The following is a 20,018-nucleotide window of genomic DNA, read 5'->3' on the forward strand; positions in this document are numbered from 1 at the left end:
TTCTAAAAGTTGACTGACATGGATTCACACCATTTTTGTTTCTTTAGTTAACTCTGACATAATTTCATTGACCCAATCATTTCAAGATCCATTTAATAGTGTAGAAGTGACGATCAGCTTGGCTACACTGAGTGTTACATAAATACTGAGATAACTTTTCGGTTTACTTTTGTGTGTTTATGAACACCAAAGAGTGTTTTTTTTTTTGTTTTCATTTGCAGTAATCACTTCTTCCTCCCACATCCACAAAGATGTTCTGGTTAGGTTGATTGAGGATTCCAAATTGCTCCTGTGTGAGTGTGGGTGTGTGCATTAGTGGAGCCTGCAATTGTCTGACGTGATGTCCAGGACTGTTTCCGGCCTTCTGTCTAGTGCTGCCAAGATGGGCTCCCTGTTATCCTGAACTAGAATATGCTGGTTTGAGAATGAGACGGGGTGACGAGAGGAGTATTCAGTATTTCACAACAAATTGTTCTCAAATCCACCAATCATATTCAGGGTCTTTGGAGGCCAGAGCCTATTCTGGTAGCACTGATCTTGAGGCAGAAATCAGCCCTGGTCAGGATTCCAGTCCATTACACATAAAAGACGCACCCACACTCATTGTCAGAAAAGACTTATACACAGTCACCAACTGACCTAACATTTTGACTTTTCTGAATAAATGCACTACTGTAGGTTGAGAAGCCAAATTACTTCAGATTGCATCACTCACAAACAGCCTAATTTGCCTCTTTTCAGCCAGAAAGCATAAATTTACACAGATGTCTTCTTCTAACCCTTCTCTTACATCAGACTGCAACAGCAATTTAGCTTTTGCCCACAAGCCAATGCTCTACTTGAAGATCTGGAAATAAAAGAAACTCAACAAAATAAACCTGACTGGCAAACACCACAAATCACGTAGTAGAAAATATTTTCCATTTAAATTAATAAAACAAATAGTCAACGAGTGAGAAAACAATGGGCAACACAATTGTGTACTGGCAGCTTTGATACCAGAAAGTGTCAGGCCTGAACTTTGATTTTAGGCTGAGAAGTTTTCAGCTTTTTTTCTATCTTAGAGTACACTTGTGTGACTGTATATCTGTGTATGTGAAAAAAAAAGAAAAAAAAAAAGAAAAAAGACATGCCATTATACATTGACAATGAATATTTCATTCTAACATCTCTCATTTTCTCAACCGTGTTTCCTGGTGAAGGTCATGACAGCAGCAGGCCAAGCAGGGCAGCCCAGACTTCCCTGTTGCCAGCTATATATTCCAGCTCTACCTGGGGAATTCCCAGGTGGTCCCAAGCCAGCCAAGAGAACTAAACCCTCCAGCATGACCTGGATGTGCTGCAGAGTCTCCACTCAGTGGGACGTATCCACAGTAGCTCTAGGGGAAGCTACCCAAGGGACTTCTTTACAGCATATCCAGATCACCTCAAAGGGCTTTTCTCAATCTGGTGGAGAAGAAACTCTACTCTAAGACTCTCCCAAATCACTGCGCTTCTCCCGTTGTCACAGAGTGTCAGCCAGATTTTTCCTGCCTGTACTCGTGATCTCATTCTTTTGGCCATAACCAAACAGCCCACGATCACAGGTGAAGACAGCGATGTAAATCGACTGGTAAACCAGAAGTTTTGTATTAAGATACAGCTCTTGGTTCACCATCATAGTCTGGTACAGCACCCGCAGAACAGCACTCATTGCACCAGTCTCCTTGCTGATCTTATAATCCCTTTTTCCATCACTCATGAACAAGATCCTGAGATACTTTAACTCGTCCATTAAGGGCAGCTGTCACCTCATCACCTAGAGAAATCAATCTGCTGTATTCTGAGAAAGACAATCATGATTCTAGACTTGGAGGTACCCAACCTCATTCAAGCCACTTCACACCCTGAAGTAAACCACTTGAGTGGAAGCCGAACGTCACAGTCAGGTGAGGTAAAGAGAAGTAACAATGCTGCCCCAAGCTTCCTTAACTGGACAACCTCACATCCTCAGCTGTGCCTTGATATCCTACCTTTGAAGACCACAAACAACAGCAGTGAAAAGACAGAGCCTTGACTAAGCGCGACATCCTCAGTAAACACATTTAACTTAATGCCAAGGATTCAGAAACAGCTCTCACTGTGTTCAAATAGCACACAATAGCACCCAGTTACCCCATATACCTGCAGCCCCTCCAACAACACATCCCAAAAGGCACAGTCGTATGCTTTTTTTTCCAAATCTACAAAATACTTGTGCCCTGGCTTATCATATTCCCATGCATGGCCAGGATGGAATCCGCATTATTCCTTTTATACTGTATTTTTGGCTTAACCATCTGAGGGATTCCTCTCTCCAGCACCCTTAAATAAGCCTTACCTGAGAGGCTGAGGAGTGTGATCCCTCTGTAGCTGGAACACATACATATTTTAAATAAATCTCATTTCCTTTTCAATTTTCATTTAATATTTTTTAAGAAGTAAAAAACACTCGCCATATAATCATCATTAGCTACATAAATGCATCATTCAATAAATTATCATCTTATGTGTGAGCACTGTTCAGTATAAAAATTAGTTAAAAAAGGTAAATTGTAGCACATATACTGGCCCATAAAAATCTGAGTTGTCCAGGTTTTAAATTATATGCAAAGTTAAAGAACACATTTCATATTTAATGATTTAAGAAATATCTTCAAACAATTAATTGGGGGAAATTCGCTATGTACACACTATACATACTTTTTAACAATGTCACATTTAAAAAGAAAGAATGAATAATGATTTCCTACCGTATCTGAATTTAAATGAAAATGACATTATCAGCATGCACTACAAACATACAAGGTGATTCACCTCTTTTTTATTTATGAGAACACGGGATCACTAGATGGAGATGACAGCTAATTTCCTGCTGACTGTATACCCACTGGCATTTTCATGCACGCGCTGCACGGCAATATATGCCACTGACCAAGGATTGTTTAATAAATTAAGCAAATTAATCTACTGAGCCAAGTATATACACAAATAAACATTCTCAGGAAGGCTAAATTGGAGACTTGCTCAGAAGAATTACTTAAAAAACAGCTGAAAACAAAGCAAGGATTTCCAATTCAGGGAATTAATTTCTACTGATGTTGTGTTAGAAAAAAAATAAAACATTAATTATAACCAACTTGTGAAATTTGATACAACCCACTTTCAGTTCTGATGTTAACTATTAAATGGACAGTAAAACCTCATTTCACATTAATCTAAGCATGCTGGACTACTTGTACAATGCTGAAAATATACCAGGAGAGGAAAATTATTTCTTCGGTGATGTTGCATATGCTTGGTTGACTTCCACATTGAGTGCGTTTATTTTATCTGACCAGAAATCCGTGATTTCATTTAGCTGCGATGTACCCTCTCCAAATCGCTGGAACCAATACGCTTTATCAAGGGAGTCTACCCTCCACGAGTCCTCGAAATCCTTCTTGGTTAAGATTTCACTTAGCTCACTTCCAGAGGTCCGGCTAGGCTCACGTTCAAGAATTGACCATATGTTTGGAAAGGCTTCGGGGTCAGAGCACTTTGTCTCTGTCTTCTGGGATGACTCATAGGGTCTGAGCTGATGTTTCTCCTCTGTTCTCAACTCCACTGTCGCCCTGAGGGGACTAAAGTTCTGACTGCAGGTCTTTAACTGCATCTCAAGCTGTTCTCGTTTTACTTGTTCCTCCTCCAGGAGTTGTCTTTGGTGAGTGTTCTCTTTGCTCAGGGCATTAAGCTGGGGGGGGAGGGAAGGGGGGAAACAAACAAATAAAAATGAGTTTGTGAAGGGAGAGGAGATACATAATATAACAGACTCAAAATTACAGTGTTCAAAAGAAGACTGACAGGTAGACAATATGCGAAGAGAATTAGTGTCATCCAATCATAAATCAAACCAAGATTATACATTTGTTCTAATTGCACCCCAAAACATGCAGGTACCTCACTTACAGGATGAAATGATATTTCAAGAACAAAAAGCTTATAATTTCAGACAGGCTTTCTTGTAGGAAAAAATTTTAATCAGCTTTTATTTTTCTTAATTGTAGTCATTATAATGTACATGGAAATGACTTGCATATTTGAAGCTGACAGCAAAAATTATAGGGACATTCTGAATATTTAAAAAGCAATTAATCAGAGCACCTGAGGGTCTCTTAAGTAGCCACCTTACTTAACCACCCCTCTTTCTAGATGGAGGTCATATATAATCAGGCCAGGTCCTGCAGAATGGGAGGGCCCACCAACCTGCATTTAGAAAAGGCATTCTCAAGACAAATTCTGATTTCTTCGATGGTGATAAAAAGAAGATGAGAAACGAGTGCCTTGCTTCACCCGAACGTGGCCAAGCAGTTGTGGGCGAGTGGTATGTCTGACATTAGCAACTGGACAGAGATGAAAGCTGCATTAGAGCTCCCATCAGTCTGTGGCTTATGGAGGAAGCATGATGCTGCCAGAAGCTATAAAAACAGACTTATGTTCACAATGTATTTTTACTTAGATCCCCAACACTGCGGCTCTTGCTATAATGAATGCACACATAACCTCAATCACATGTGCTTATCAGCCTTTTGGAAACAACGGTACAGCACTTAAATGATTTTACAGATCTACACATCCTTGTGATTTTCCAGACTGATCTCCTAACATCTGCAATGAGGAGTTGAAAGCCCAAAAACATTCCAACAAAATTGATTTGCTACATATAGCTTTGTGCTACTGGAGCTATATTTTCTCATTAGGAAAGAGGGGGAAAAAAAGAAAGAAGGAATAGTTTAAGAGATGTTTAAACTCCGCACTCATATCTCCATTTAATGAAGAAGAAAAAAAAAAAGGTCAACTTTTTTATCTTTTTTTTTTAAACAGGATAATGTTTCGTCTGTCACTTACCAGGAGTTGTGTAGTGAAGAGTGACAAAACCTGCTTATTTCAACAAAACTCCTGATACAATGGGTGTCAATTATGACTAACTCTAAACAATCAAACAATTAAAAAAAAAGTTACTCATGTTGCAGCATTATCCACTTGTCAGGTTTCCAGTTGTATACTCCAAATGTGCATTTTAACTAAAATACTACTAAATAAATCATATTTGGAAAAACTGTGCCTCTCCCCTCATTTGTTGGATATTAAGCCACAAATCCAGTACTTCCGGATGTTACATCAGCTGTTTGTAAATTTCCCTTCTGTTTGTTGAGGCACCTAAGATATAAACGAATTCAAGGCAAAGTTTCGATCTTATACAGGCAGGTTTGATATCGCGTAAAGCAGCATGTTAGCCAATGAATGAGCTATTATTACTTTACAGGAGTCCCGACCAATGAATAAGGGGGAGGTGGGTCTTTTTTGTCATTTTAGTGCTGCATTTTTGTTCAGAGAGGTTTTTCCGGAAAATCTTTGTTTAGCAACATTTTACCGTATTTTGTGAGTATATGACAGGATACCTGACATGGAATATGCAACTTCAGTAATTAGAATTTTTTTTTGTGGGTGTTCACTGTTGTTCATTATTTGTCACCCCTTGTGTCGTTTAAGAATTTTGTTATTTTCATTCTTCATAAAAACATAAGATTAAAATTCTTTGCGACCACTAATATAAACATGGTGTAAAAAACAGATACAAAAAATGATAATTTTCGAATGCAGTACTCCTTTGATCAAAATCAGAATACAGTGGAACCTCAAGATACGAATAGCTCTGTATATGAGAAATTCAAGATACGAGGAATGTATGAGCGAAAAATTCGGCTCTAAATACGAGCATTGGCTCGCATAACGAGCCATGAGCCAGGCTGTGGGTATGCATGACGCATTTCCCGATCCGCCTTGACTCGGGGATTCACCCAAGCTGATGCTGCCAGCCCGTCAGCTCACTCAGTGTTCCTTGTTGTCCCATAGCGTGAGGATCTATGCGTTTGTGCGCTTGTGATTTCATTGTTTCGCTGAAGCAGTTCGCCATATAAGCGTATCCAAAAACATCACGGACATGCAGACGAAGAATAGGAGACGATTGCCCTCAAGAGGAGAGAGAGAGAGAGAGAGAGAGAGAGAGAGAGGCACGCACGTGAGCAAGAGAGATAAGGAGAGAGAAAGAGAGAGACGCATGCGCGAGTGAGAGAGAGAAGGAGAGAGACGCACACGAGAGAGAAGAGCCATCAGCTCAGTTATGATCACATGACGCTCAGCAGACAAAGTGTATCCATACTACTCGTATTGCAAGACATCGCTCATTTTATCAAGTCAAAATGAATTAAAAAATTTAGCTTGTCTTGCAAAACACTTGTAAACCAAGTTACTCGCAAACCGAGGTTCCACTTGTATATATTATTTATCAGTGTTATTTGTTAGAAAAATTGATTTTTATGTTGATATTTTTGGGGGTGCGAAACGGATTACCTGGATTTCCATTATTTTCAATTGGGGAAGTTTGTTCTAGATACGAGAAATTCACTATACAAGCTCAGTGCTGGAATGAATAAAACTCATATCTCGAGGTTCCACTGTATTTGCCAAAATTTGGGTGACTTTTTTCTTTTGAAATTACAAAAATAATTAGCCAAGGTGTACACTTCTTTCACTAATGAATATTTGGAAAAATAATTTTCCAGAAATATTTCTTTAGCATATAAAATACAAAAATAAAACATGATCACACATCATCCAAAATGAGTAAGGACATTTATAGACATCTGGACCATATAGCTGTAATGTGTCAGCAATTAAATGTTAAGAGATGTATATTAATCATCAAATATTTCTTAGATAACAAAGATTTTTGAAGTTACACAGAGAGGAAGACAATAATAAAATTAATAAAAGTCAGCATTATACTGGGGTGACACGCTGCTGTGGGGTATACTGCTAATGCCTCACAGCTCCAAGTGCAGAGTTTGCATGTTCTTCCCATGTTTGAGTGTGTTAACTCGAGGTTCTCCAGTTCTTCCATAACCAAAAGATGTGATTAACTGTATAAAACTATGAATGTAACTGTATGTATGCAATCAAATTCTGCCCATGTTATGTTTGGCTTGTATCCAGTAATTGCCAAAATAGTCTCCAGTGCCCAGCTTGCCACCTTCGATTAATAGAAAATTCATGGATGATGATGCTACTTCTGCACTTGGGCTAGAATCGCAACATAATATCAGATTATTGATTTGTGTTCCTTTCTAGACCTTAATTTGTACCTAACACAATGAGCTAATGCTCAGTTTCTTGCAAAATGATTCCATATTTATTTTACTTTGGTGAAGCAACCAAAATATTTATCTGAATTTGGCCAGGCACACATCGTGTGTATTTATGGGACTAGGGAAGTATAGTATAATAAAAATAATTGTATTTGACTACCGTGGTGGGCTGGCGCACTGCCTGGGGTTTGTTTCCTGCCTTGCGCCATGTGTTGGCTGGGATTGGCTCCAGCAGACCCCTGTGACCCTGTAGTTAGGATATAGCGGGTTGGATAATGGATGGACGGATGTATTTGACTACACTTTAAGTAAAGGAACAACACATATTTTCTTTGAACAGTAAGGTCACAATATTCAGAGACTGGCTTAAAGTGACTCTGAGTAAGATTATCTATGATCTGTTGACTTGTGTGTTAGAAGAGCAGTTAGTGGACTTGTATTAGAGAGGATGTAATGTTAAAAGATCTGAAATGTCTAAGGACTTCAGATTACAACACTGATGATGTACCTAAGAAATTTGTAAAATACAGTTGTCTTCATTTTTAGATATAAATATTCTGATGAATTTTGATTAATAATTCCATCATGATTACAATTAAAAAAAAAAACTTAGGGCTTAAAGCAATATGAACTTCCATATTGTTGTTATATGGCTTCTGCGTCTTTACCTGCTAGTAATCTATTCATAAACGGATATCTCTGTAACACTAGATGTTTTATTTCTAGTATGATGTTTGATGCAGAGAGGTGCATATATACAGTGATTTGCCATTTTATTAGATCCGCCTAGCTAGTAGCAGGTTATACGTTTTGTCCTTCAGAACAGCATGAATTCATCTCGGCAAGTATTCTGCAAAATGCAAGGAATTGTTCCATTTGGAAATGACAGTTGTTGCAAATTGGACAGCTGCACAGAATAGTTATTTCCACCTTAGCTCAAAAATGCTTGATAGAGTTGGGAACTGGGGATCATGAAATTCACTGATGCAATGAAAACTCACCATCATGTTCCTGGAACAATTCCGTGACAAATATGTGCTTTGTGACAAGCTGCATTGTCATCTGAGTGTGGATAAACTGTAGTCCGAAGGGGTGAACTTGGTCATGAACAATATTTGGATATGCCTTGCCATTCAAGTATTATTCAATGGATATCAGGGGCTCTAAGGTGTTCCACGAAAACTTTCCTCACACTTTCTCACTGCCATCATTGACCTCTGTTGTTTGCACCAAACAAGATGGCTCACAGGCTTGTGTTATTTCTACCCAATTCTGATGTTAATCTGTTTAGTCTAATAGAACTGTCACTTAAGCTTACTGCCACAGTTTCTCTGTGGTAGAACCTGGTCCACCGTTAAACTGAAACCCTGCAGCGACAGCTATTATTTTAACAAGATGCTCTGTTTACAACTTTACTCTAACTTTTTGTTTATTTTGACTAGAGATGCTAAAATCCAAGTAAGTTGGTAAATGTTTTGTATAAATAATCAGCAACTTGCAAATGTTTACACAAAAATTTTAAATTTGTGTCAAATTCCAGCAACTCAAAATTTGGTAGATTTAATTTTCATTTTTTATGACATATTCTGCAGAGAAATGGAAGGCCATTTGCCAGTACTGTGCTGCTAGGGGTGGCGACCTCCAGGCCTTGAGGGCCGCAGTGGCTGCAGGTTTTCATTCTTATCATCTTCTTAATTAGTGACCAGTTTTTGCTGCTGATTACTTCTTTTAATTAACTTGACTCAGGCCCCATATTTGTTTCTTTTTCTTTAATTAGCAGCCAAAGAATAATGAGACACAAAATAAGCCACCACATGACCAGCTCATCTGTGCCCATCACACAATATCTGAAATTAAAGAGAGGTGATGGTCTTGGTAAGGTTGATCTCTCAGGTCACCAAAACATCTTGACAGTGCTCTTAGAAAGAACAGAAAAACAACAGTTTTCGAAATGTGTGCTGTGGCAGAATGAGAGCAGCAACAAGCCATGGAATTAAATAACGGGTTTAATTAACTAGGCAAGAATTGGCTTCTGATTAAGAAAGTAATTGGTGTGAAATTGATTGGAGTTTGAAGCCCCAGTTTAGCTGGTGATCTGTTAGCTCGTTTAACATCTCATTTCTGCTTGACTGTCATTTAATGAAGAAAGGAATCAATTCAAAGGGCTGAACTCTTCTAACAGGGCTATTAAAGTGATGGGGAAAAAGTCAAATAGCAGTGAAAACTGGTCACTGATTAGGTAAAGGGTTAGAATGAAAACCTGTAGCCACTGTGGCACTCCAGGCCTGGAGTTAGCCACCCCTGCGCTAGAATGTCTGCTAGTATAACACACACAGTCTGCAATTTATTCCATGTTTAATGCTAATGTAGGTGGTTGGTGCCCAGATATTGGGAGGTGGGGTGTCAAATGTGCTGCATGCCCTTTCCTCTGTGCCAGTAGGATGCCTTTATCTTTTTCCCATTCATGCCCACTCTGTACTATGGCAGACTTAATCAGGTTATAAATGTGGCCAATTCTGCCGGCTCCAGTTTGTTTTTAGCCATTTTAATTCAATGAAGTAAAAGGAATGAAGTAAATAAACACAGTAGACTGAGCGATCTTTAAACTAGATAAAACCTGTTTATGCAATGCAGGGTACGACAGTCATTAGTTATTTTGCACATGTGCTCACATCTCATACAGCAAATTCCAAGACGTAACTGACCTATAAAAGTAAAGACTACACTTACAAATGTTGATCATTCCTTTCCTGAGGAATTCTACATATGCAAAAATCTTACGCACTACTAAAATACATTTAAAAGATTTGATTCACTAATTCGCCACAGTGTCATAGATAGATTACAAGGTCCCAAATTTGTATCTTAGATCTCCATTTACATGTTGTCTTTATTGCGATTCTCATGTGTCAAGAGTACAGCATTAATCGTTCTCCAGATGACATATAATACCTAATACAATGTAAGTAGATTTTACACTGCATAGTTTGTGGAATAATGACTTCGGCAAGTGATATGCCGCTTTTCAAAAGATCTACGAATTGTACTTTCTCGTCGAGAGATATCACGTTACACTCCCTCTTAGCTTTTGCCATGGCTTCTATCAGCCGTGCCCAACCTGTTTCTGACCACTGTGAGCGGTGCGATTCCCTGGTGATGTCAGCTGATCTCTTTCTGTGTCAGCCCTCAACTTCTCTGCACTGTGTCACCACTACACTTCACCCGTCCACAGTATAAACCCAACCCTTGTCGACAAACTGAACTGCAGTGGACTCACAGCATGAAGCACCTCAGTTCATAGATTTGCGATGTGGTGAACTGCCATTGGTGAGCTATAAAGCTGTGCTGTCTTGGCTCAGAGGTGAGCACTTTGTGGCCTAAGCTAAATGAAGTGCCCCATCTGTCAATCATGCAGATCTTGTCTCGTCCCTGGTGACATCAGCTGTGTCAGCCCCCACCTTCTCTGCACCACTACATATGCCTACATGTTACTTCATTCTTGTGAATTCAGTGTTGTGCTCGGCACAAGGCAAACTCAAATTCTGCTTTTGAAACTTTCTGGAATGTTTTTTCCCTGAATATTTCTGGTCCATGGTTGGTTGATTCCATGGACGTGGAGAAGCGACTGTACTGGAATGTTCTCGGTTTCATTTTTTTTTTAAATTGTGTACTACTCACTTAGCCATTTAAGAACCACCCAACCCCCTGTATGAGTACATAGATAGTAACAATACAAATAAAATGTTCAGAATGGAGCGACATCTAAATGTTTCACAGGTAAGCAAGCTATCAATAAATGATGAAAATAAGCCCTGTAGAGAGGATTACACAAACATTAACTCTGCACTGGCTTGTGGATCACCCTGCTGTGTAGCTTGTACATTCCTCCCCATGTCTGGGTGACTTTTCCCTCTAAATCTCAAAGATGTACAGGTTAAGTTAAATGGTGACTCTAAAAGTACCCATTGTGGTTGTATACATGAGTGAGCACAGTGATAGACTGGAGTTTTATCCAGGGCCTGGTATATGATGCTACCATGTCAAGAGTCCAGCCACAGCAATCCTAAACTGGATTAGGTGTGAAGGATAATGGATGGAATTCAAAATAAATGTTACTTTCTTACTTTACTTTAAACATACAAGGACACAGACAGGTAAATAAGCTACTCATCAGATTATGGACGATCAATTAAATGGAGAAGTCTGTCTGATGAAAGCATAGGTTAGCACAGAAACCCATAAGAGCTGTGGCCTACCAGTACCACGATTTAGAAAATACATTTTCTAGCAGATATTTTAGCAGCAGCAAACACTTTCCTACAATTCCACACAGGTTACTCCTACCTAAACAAAACTTCAGAATGTCCTGTCCAGTGTGGATTAAACATCTCAGGTTGACCAAGCACAGTCTGAGAGCTATACACATGTGTGAGGCACAAACTCTGTTTACAAGACTTGACAAGTACAAGGGAGAAAAAAAAATGAAGATAGTAAAATCAGAATGTGTGATACATGTCCAAAGTCTGTGTAAAGTAGCAAAATCTGTTTTACAAAGAAAGTAGACAAACTATATTTATAGAACCTCTTTAATCTCTGAGTTTTTTTTTTCTCATCCCCAAAAGGAACACATCCTTTTTAGAATGAATATAACCCTCTTGCCCTGTGCACTTGGATGATCGAGCAGAGTGAAAACAGCAGAGGAAAACAGAAAGAAGAACCCTGAGGCTAAGCTGCCAAACTGAACCAAATTATTCCCTGCATATAGCTGGATGATTTGCAAAATATTCTTCTTGTGAAAAAGGTAAAAGGATGAAATTCTTTAAATCACCTTCAAGTTAACAAACTAATTTATACCCTGTGTGGCTTATTAAATATCTCACTGCATGAAGGCATCTGCATGCATAACACCTCTACCAATTTAAAATGAGGGGGCAGACTTTACAAAACATTGCGCTTGTGACAAAAATATTGAAGGAGACTTAATGGGATAAGGTTTTCTCTTACATGGGCCAAGACGGCTACTCATTGAAATCTATGATAAAGTATTTCATGTAAAACAGACAGTTTTAGTCAACTGTGGATATTTATTTTGTACCAATTTAAACATATTGTTGAATTCTTCAATAAAAAACAGTAAAAATGGCCAAAGCAACACTATAGTCCATAAACATACTATGACTTGCTTAAATTTTGGCACAGCTTTTCAAACTATATATTTTGAATTCTTTGTTTTAAAGTGTTCCCTGTTAATTACTGACAAAAGAATTGGATACTGTAATACCTTATGCCTTGAACCCTGTGCATCTAGTAGTTCATGAACCAAGACCAGTAGTGAAGTGGAAGGACACAAGACAAAAAGATATAGCGAAGCAGTTGCAAGTCTTTATTTACTGTGAATTAAGACACAAATGAAATAAAAAAAATTGTCATCAACTAAATACACAATCCTATTAACACTGAAAAAACACATGAATAGTAAAAAGATAAACATAAAAATTATGAAACAACCTTTTTTTTCTTCCACCTTTCTCCAAGAAAAAAAAAATAAAAAAAGAAGAAAAGGATTTGGACACTATACAGAAAAAGAAAAGAACACACAGCTCATCAAGGCTGCCGCTAAATACTGTTTTAGGGCTTCCCTGTTTGAGCTCCCCTAGGATGTACTCCACTACTAGGGCAGTAACAGCAGAAAGACCCCATTTTCTATCCAGTTTTATATGGATAGCAATACCTTTGCTCCATAATGCAGGCCACATACTCCCCCCTAGAACTCTATGTTTAAAAAAGACCCTCTGTCTTATGCATGCATGCCAAACCAGCTTCAAACAGCCAAGTTTCTCTCACACTCTATTAAGCCTCCCTCTTTATATCTTTCCCAAAATCTTTAACACTCTGAGGCTCCACTACAAAATGATAACCCTTCTTTTATTTGTAGTATTATATTAGCATGGGCCACCATATCACCTGACCATAGGCTCACGTGTGCACAAACACATAGCAATGAAGCAGCAGGCTTACCAGAGTCTCAATCTCACACTTCATCTTTCTGCCCCAGGTACGTGTATTTCTTTTAGATTAGCTAGACAGAACTTTATTTGTACCCAGGAGGAAATGTGTTATATTAAAACAGGGCTATAAATAATTATATTTGATTAATAAACCAAATTGTGTGACATGGCCCATTCTCAGTGACACATTTAGTCTTGATGGTCCAGTACAGTTTCTGGCATCTATCCATTCATTATAGGACAAGAGTCATAGGGGCTGGAACTTATCCACACAGGATACTGAACCTGAATGGTGCCTATTGCAGGACCCACAACTTGATGCTGTTCAGGGAACATATTCAATGGTATTCAATGTGTTTTTTTCTTTAGAATTTGTGAATGTGTTATTAATATGATTCTTATTTACTTGTATTGTTATATTTGTGATGTCATCACTCTGCTATTTGGTAAAATGTTTCTTGATGCATACCAACATTTTTTGTATCGTTTTAATGGCTGCTGCTATATGGTTGTCGGTAACAGCATATGACTGATGGTGTCAATTTGAATAATGCAATTTTCAACTCATGTCCAAACTTTGCCTAAAACAATATAGACTAACATTATAGGAACAAGACACTTTTTAAAAACATCATTTAATGAGGTATGATTTATTTGGCTTTGACTAGAAAAAGGATTGTAGACTATGTCACAATCCAACTTCAATGCCTTTTAGACAGTTGCAAACAATTTCATAAAAAGATTACATACCTATAAGACTCCCTGCAGGTCAGCACACAGCTTTGCCTATTCATTCTCTGCATATAAAAATATTAAAACATGCAAAAGGGCCATTTACAGCACTAAGGGTACTACGTACATGTTGTCATATGAGAGATGTATGTCTGTCTTGAACAGGGGAAAATTTGAAGGGCACATGGAGAAAGGATCTGAAAGTATCACAGCAGCATAACAATTTTTCTCTTACACTCTTGGCCCAGAAGAAGCTAACTAATCAGAAGACCTTTGACATCACCAAAACCCCACACCTCCTGTCCAGTCTTTTCTTTTCTCTCACCATTAAAAAGACATTCAAACAGGTAGTCCTTGTTAATTGTGGAATGGCCCAGGAGGGGAACACATCTGTGTTACTATAGCCTTTGCTTAATTTTTCAATTAACCACCACAATTAAATAGGATAGTCCATGATGCTCCAACTTTCTGTCTGATGTTTTTTCTTCTTGCTTACAGTGGAGCAGTTGGGGAATCCTGCAGGAAATGGAAGACTAGACGAATGTGCAGGCTGTCTTGGTGTGGTGTTATGGGTCCACAGCTCGCTGAGCAAAGGCCGTGTCTTTTTAAATAAATAATCACCGCACTCGAGACGGCTTCATGAGGGGGCGTAGTGGCCATAGCAAGCCACAGGGCGATATGCGGTGTGGGCGTTTCTCACCTAGTGCACAGGTGAGGGACTGCCCACATCCGTGATTGTTCCCGTGGCTAATGTGCTGCAGCTGTTATGGCCCCTTGCTGTTTAAAAAAAGCGCAAGTCGGTTGGGAAAAAGATCGGAAAAAAAATTAAACGAAAAGGACGGAGGTTACAGGGAGCGAGAGAGGAAGCGGGTCGGTGTGAGAGAGACACACGGAGTGTGTGGTGAGCGAGCGAACGAGCGCTCGTGGGCAGCTGCGAGGAAGCTGGGTGTTAGGCCAACACCCAGGCGTTGGAGTTGGAAGTTGCTCCCGCTGAGCGAGCAGGTAGCAGGAGTGACCAGGGAAAGGCAACTGGCCGCAGAAGGCCGGAAAGGCAGCGGGAGTCGGGAGGCTTGGTGTTACAGTCCTTGGTGTGGGTGTCCTGGAGACCAAGGAGTCCAAGTCTCAGGTCTGGGATGAGTGCCAGACCGAAGCCAGGATCGGGAGGTCTCCAGACCTGTGTTTGTGATAGAAGAGGGCAGCTGCAGAGAGTGTCTCACCTGCTGCTAAGCCCAAGCGGGATAAGCAGGTGAGACGCTAGCACAGAAGCAGCACCGGGCTTGTTGTTGTTTTTAAAGACTGCTTCCTGAGGAACGTTTTAACCTCGATTTTAAAGGATTTTTTTTTTGTATATTTTTAACCTACACGATTTCTTTTAATGGATTATTTATTTAATGATTGAATGAACTTGGAATCACTGTACTATTTATTTATTGAACACTTTGATTGTTTTTGTTGATTTGATTTTAAATAAAAGAACTTTGCACATCTTTACCATCCCCTTGCTCAATTGTTGTCCTACTGTCTAGCTCATCGGTGACATTACCGACGGTGTTGGGTTCAAGGGCTCCCGAACAGCGATGGGAGCATGGAGCAGAACCTGCATCATCACACTTGGAAATACTCAAACAAACGGTACACAAAATGCAGTAACTTTGGATTGAGGTAGCTGCACAACCAGCCATGATCACATAGATGTCACCCACCTATGTAGTCAGCCCTTTTTTCAATTCTGCTTTCTAAACATCAGGAATAAGCTGTAAAAGAAAGGTGGTGCTTAATTGCCCTCTACCAATTTGATTTAGTGCTTAAAAGAAGTTACAAGTCCTCTTAGGTTGGACTGGAATTGCAGGATGGCTTATGTGGCCTTGTCACTTCAATGTCCCGTGTTTCTGACACCTGCAAATGTAAACTGTTGGCAGCTGTCATTGTGAGTTTCTTGGTTAAAACAGATAATGCTATATTACACTACATTCTCTTGTAATGACCATCCTTTGAGTGCTGAGAAAACAAAGTTTACCTTAGGGCGGAGAAGAGGGATATGAGGGGTGAACCACAAGGCCACAGAGTCACTTTTAAGACATTGCCATTTGTGCAGGAGCATTTTTTGAGACTGGGAAAGAGAAGAAAGGCTACTTGTTCATCTGTAAAAATATCAGCACTAGAGTCATGCAGTGAAGTCTTATCTCCATAGTTTAAAGCACTAAACACCAATAAGTATCGAGTAATGAAAGCAGTCTGCCATTTCCTTCAGGCTAACTACAGTGTCATGCAGGCCTGTACATAAAAAATACCCTTTACAGACTACAGAGTTTCATGTTAAAGTAGGAGTGGAAAAGTGAAAGCTTGTAAAACCACAGCACATCTGGCTGTCATGATACGCAGCAATCCTCAAGACACAGAGTTAGGCCCATTACTGGTTGCTCAAGGCTAAAATCCTGCTCTGTACTTACCAGATGAGCTGTGGTTTATTTATCTTTGGTGACAAATCATGAAGTAGGGCCATCTTTATAAAAAAAAAAAAGAGGTCATGTCAGCATTTACAATAGAGTGATATTCTATGACGTTACCCTCATTCAAGAAGCAATAAAACCTCATGTAGTATAGTGAAGGTAAATCCAATAGCAAGAATTGTGCTTTCAGGGCAATAAAAAAGCAAGTTTTTGTGATTGGGTATCCATCTGGTAAGATGCTGCAAATTCTCTGTGCATTAAAGAGGTGCCAGATGGAAGTAGTCAATCCCATCAAAAAACCTCTAAAGGATGGAAGGGAGAGAGAGAGACTGGGTACTGTTCTGGCAGTAAAAGGACATCATTGCATACCACTGTCCAAGGCTGGCTTTGAGTGTAAGACAATATATCAAAGATGGTACAGGGAAAGTAACGCAACAAGAGTGAAGCAAGCTTGGCTCTTTGCTGAGCTAGTGGCAGACAATCAGGGAGAGGGCATGGAAGAACATAATGTCCCCTAGAGAACAACAAATATTAATGGGACCCAAGCAAGAATAGTCTGACCATTTTGTAGTTTTAGGAGTGATGACCCTTCAGGCTGTAACTGGGCATGCATGTTGGGGGATACCGAGTCCAAGAATATCTAGAACCCCATCCAAGATGGATATTGTATTATGCCTAATGATACTGGAACTGGTTCTGTAGCCACCACCCAATATTTAGTTTAAGACTATTATGTTATTATGTTGCCTCACTTGTCTGCCTACCTAATTAGTTTCTGACATTGCCCATCAGGTAATATGATAATGTGTAACTGATATCAATATCACATACAGAACCACTGGCTTTAGGAACCTGTATACTGTATAAATCATAGCATTTCTTGACAACCATCTTTGAACTCAACTTGCATCATGCTCCTATAAATTTACTGAAGATTAACCTCAGAGCTACTAAATAAATGGCTCTTTTACCCCACACCTATCTTTTTCAAAGGCTAATCAAGGACAGTTTCTTACAGAATGACAAATCCATTATATGGTATTATTACAGAGTATATGAGGCAGTATCATGGCCACCTATTTGATAGTTCCAGTGTTGGGAACAGCATTTAATAAAGTTATTCTAACAAAACCTCTGACCCATTTCCTAGAGTTTTGTCACAGCATATGTGACATATTAATGTTTAAATGAGAGTGCAGCCCTGGATGTTATTACTGTGGCCAGAAGTAGTGAGTGATATCAATAGATTTATGAATTTGCATTGTTCTGCATTCATTCATTTCATACAATGTGATGAAGAGGTGCTGTAAGACTATTGTAAACTGAGCATGCCAATGCTTCTCTTTGATATGAAATGCAATTCTGAAGTAAGTAATAATACATTGTGTGCTGCACAGGCCAGGCTATAAAATAAGAGTACAGTAAGGAGGTGCAGGCCAATGGCATTTCAAGATAATGAGCTGATGGAAATATAAAGGCTTCAAGGATATTAAACTCGGGAAGAAGTACAACAAAAGACTGAAGAAAGCAAACATTTTACCTTTAAACAGAAGCTGTGTAACATAACCCCATTTGTAATGTGTTTTTAATCAAAAAAAGATTAAAAGATTATTAAATGTTTAAATGGACATTAATAGGTGGTTCATAAACATATAGTCTAACAAAATATTAAGATAATCTAAAAACAGTGAAGTATCACATTACATTTTAAATGCATCAAGCCGCTGATAGCAGAAGTTATGTCATGTAGAGTCTTTCACTCTGACATTTTCAATTCATTTGGACATTCTGAGGACAATCGCTAGTGGCACAGAATAATCAGACAGCCGGCAGAGAACACAGTGATTTGGTCAAGAGGGAAAGGGTCAGTAAAAAAGTCAGAAGCAAAGAAGAATAAGGGGCAGGTTAGGAAGTCGTCAAGAACAGGATTCAAATCCCAAAACAGGAAGGAAGTACATTCAGGTCAAAATCAGGAGAGCAAACAAGAAAATGCAGTAAGACATGAGAGTGAAGCGGGCTCTTATAAATTGTTTGTGGATGGGCCTCTTCTGGCAGGAGAAGGTGTGTTGACAGGGAGAATTAAACTAACAAATATACCCCTCAAAGAGTGAATGACTAGCTAAGAAATAACTTCTTTTGAATTTTACTTTAATCCAGTATATTATAACGGAGCTTCCATTGACGTTGATTGTAACATTACTGTGTTCCAAGTGTCCTTCAATCAACCTCAAACCAGGTTTATTGATGCAATAGTGTGGGAACATTTATTTCAAGTGTTCATGAGCTGTTTTCTGTGGAGCTTTCCCAGTTTTGCTTGATACCACTAAATTTCTTCTGTCACATCATTTATGACACCCTACTGTACCAGAAATAAAATGGCACCATTTGCTGAAGGGTCAGTTGACAACTCTGAAGTCTGCAGTGAGAAGGGCAACCACTGTCTTGGTGACAAACTGAAACTTTGCATTAGCATATGGTACTTTATTAAAATTTGGAAGATGACCAGACATTCCATATTTTCCATGATAGTCCTGCATACTAGCTGCAATCTAAGCATCCCAACTTATTCTTTAATTGTTCACATTTTAGTGACTAATTTCTGAAGCTAGCAATGTATGGAGAATTTACACAGCGTATTTCTTTACACATAGATCCTTGATATCTGCTATGATGGACAAACTAGTGTCCCAGCCCATAAGGCTACCACTCCCTTACCTAGCCAGGAGGCCTAGGTAATGAAAGGCCAGGGAGGGAGCAATATTTCCTTTCTTTGCCAGGACACGGAGGTGGAGAGATGTTACAGCAGCTACATCAGGAGTGACATCCTTAAAATCACTGAGCACCAGCCGGGAAGGATGTGGGGACCTTGAGATCAGCAGAGTGGTCGACTGCCTGCTATGGGCAGAGCATCTCCACATACACTGGGTGGCAGCATCGTGTCTGACAAGCCCCAGTATGGGAGTTGTGGTTTGATGGGCCTGCCCTGTTGGGTTCTATGGGGGGTCACCAGGGGGAGCTCTTGGATACAGATATTACAAGAACCATTGTTGTCCTCCCTGACTCAGAACTGCTTTCCGGAGGCAATTGATTAAGCACTGGAAGCAATCCTGGGCCCCAAATTAAAAGAAAGCCGTCTACATGACTCAGAGGGAGTTGGGAGTCAGGTGTGGAGGAGAGAGGAGAGGTGGAGAAAAAAAAAGAACAGAAAGAGTTTGTGAACAAAAGAGGCCCATATTATTTCAATTAAAAGCACTTTAGTTGAAGTAGGACTGCTGTGGTGCAATTGTGTCTGGGGGTTTGGGGCTCAGTGGAACCTCCTACAGAATACCCTATATGTTGGTATACAATCTTTAATTACCAGGCACAACAGCTCTTTTTTAAAATTATACAAGATTTGACCAATCAGATATCCTATGGGGAACAATATATCAATGTTAATATGCACTCAGGTAAGTAAGCCTACTTTAGTGGTGTATGTACCCTACAATGGATCACTCTGACTGATGAAAATAGCCCCCAAACAAAGACAGACCAGCTGCACATCTCCAGCAAAAAAGAAACATTTCTTAACTGCACCTTTTTTATTATGGTGTGGTTGCCATTAAAGCTGTCAGCAACATTTC

The 20,018-nt window shown here is 39.4% G+C and overlaps 1 protein-coding gene across 2 annotated transcripts in view; it reads right to left on the reverse strand.

The window, feature by feature from the left end:
• Positions 1 to 2,451: 2,451 nt before the first annotated feature.
• Positions 2,452 to 20,018, reverse strand: part of LOC120530174 (putative leucine-rich repeat-containing protein DDB_G0290503) — a 419,164-nt gene continuing 401,597 nt past the window's right edge. For both annotated transcript variants that reach the window (XM_039754405.1, XM_039754404.1), the window contains one exon: positions 2,452 to 3,751. In XM_039754405.1, coding sequence (XP_039610339.1) covers positions 3,290 to 3,751 — 462 coding nt within the window. In that variant the 3' untranslated portion in view covers positions 2,452 to 3,289. The remainder of the gene's footprint in view (positions 3,752 to 20,018) is intronic.

The sequence above is a fragment of the Polypterus senegalus genome, chromosome 5 (assembly GCF_016835505.1).
Source record: "Polypterus senegalus isolate Bchr_013 chromosome 5, ASM1683550v1, whole genome shotgun sequence".
Lineage (NCBI taxonomy): Eukaryota > Metazoa > Chordata > Cladistia > Polypteriformes > Polypteridae > Polypterus > Polypterus senegalus.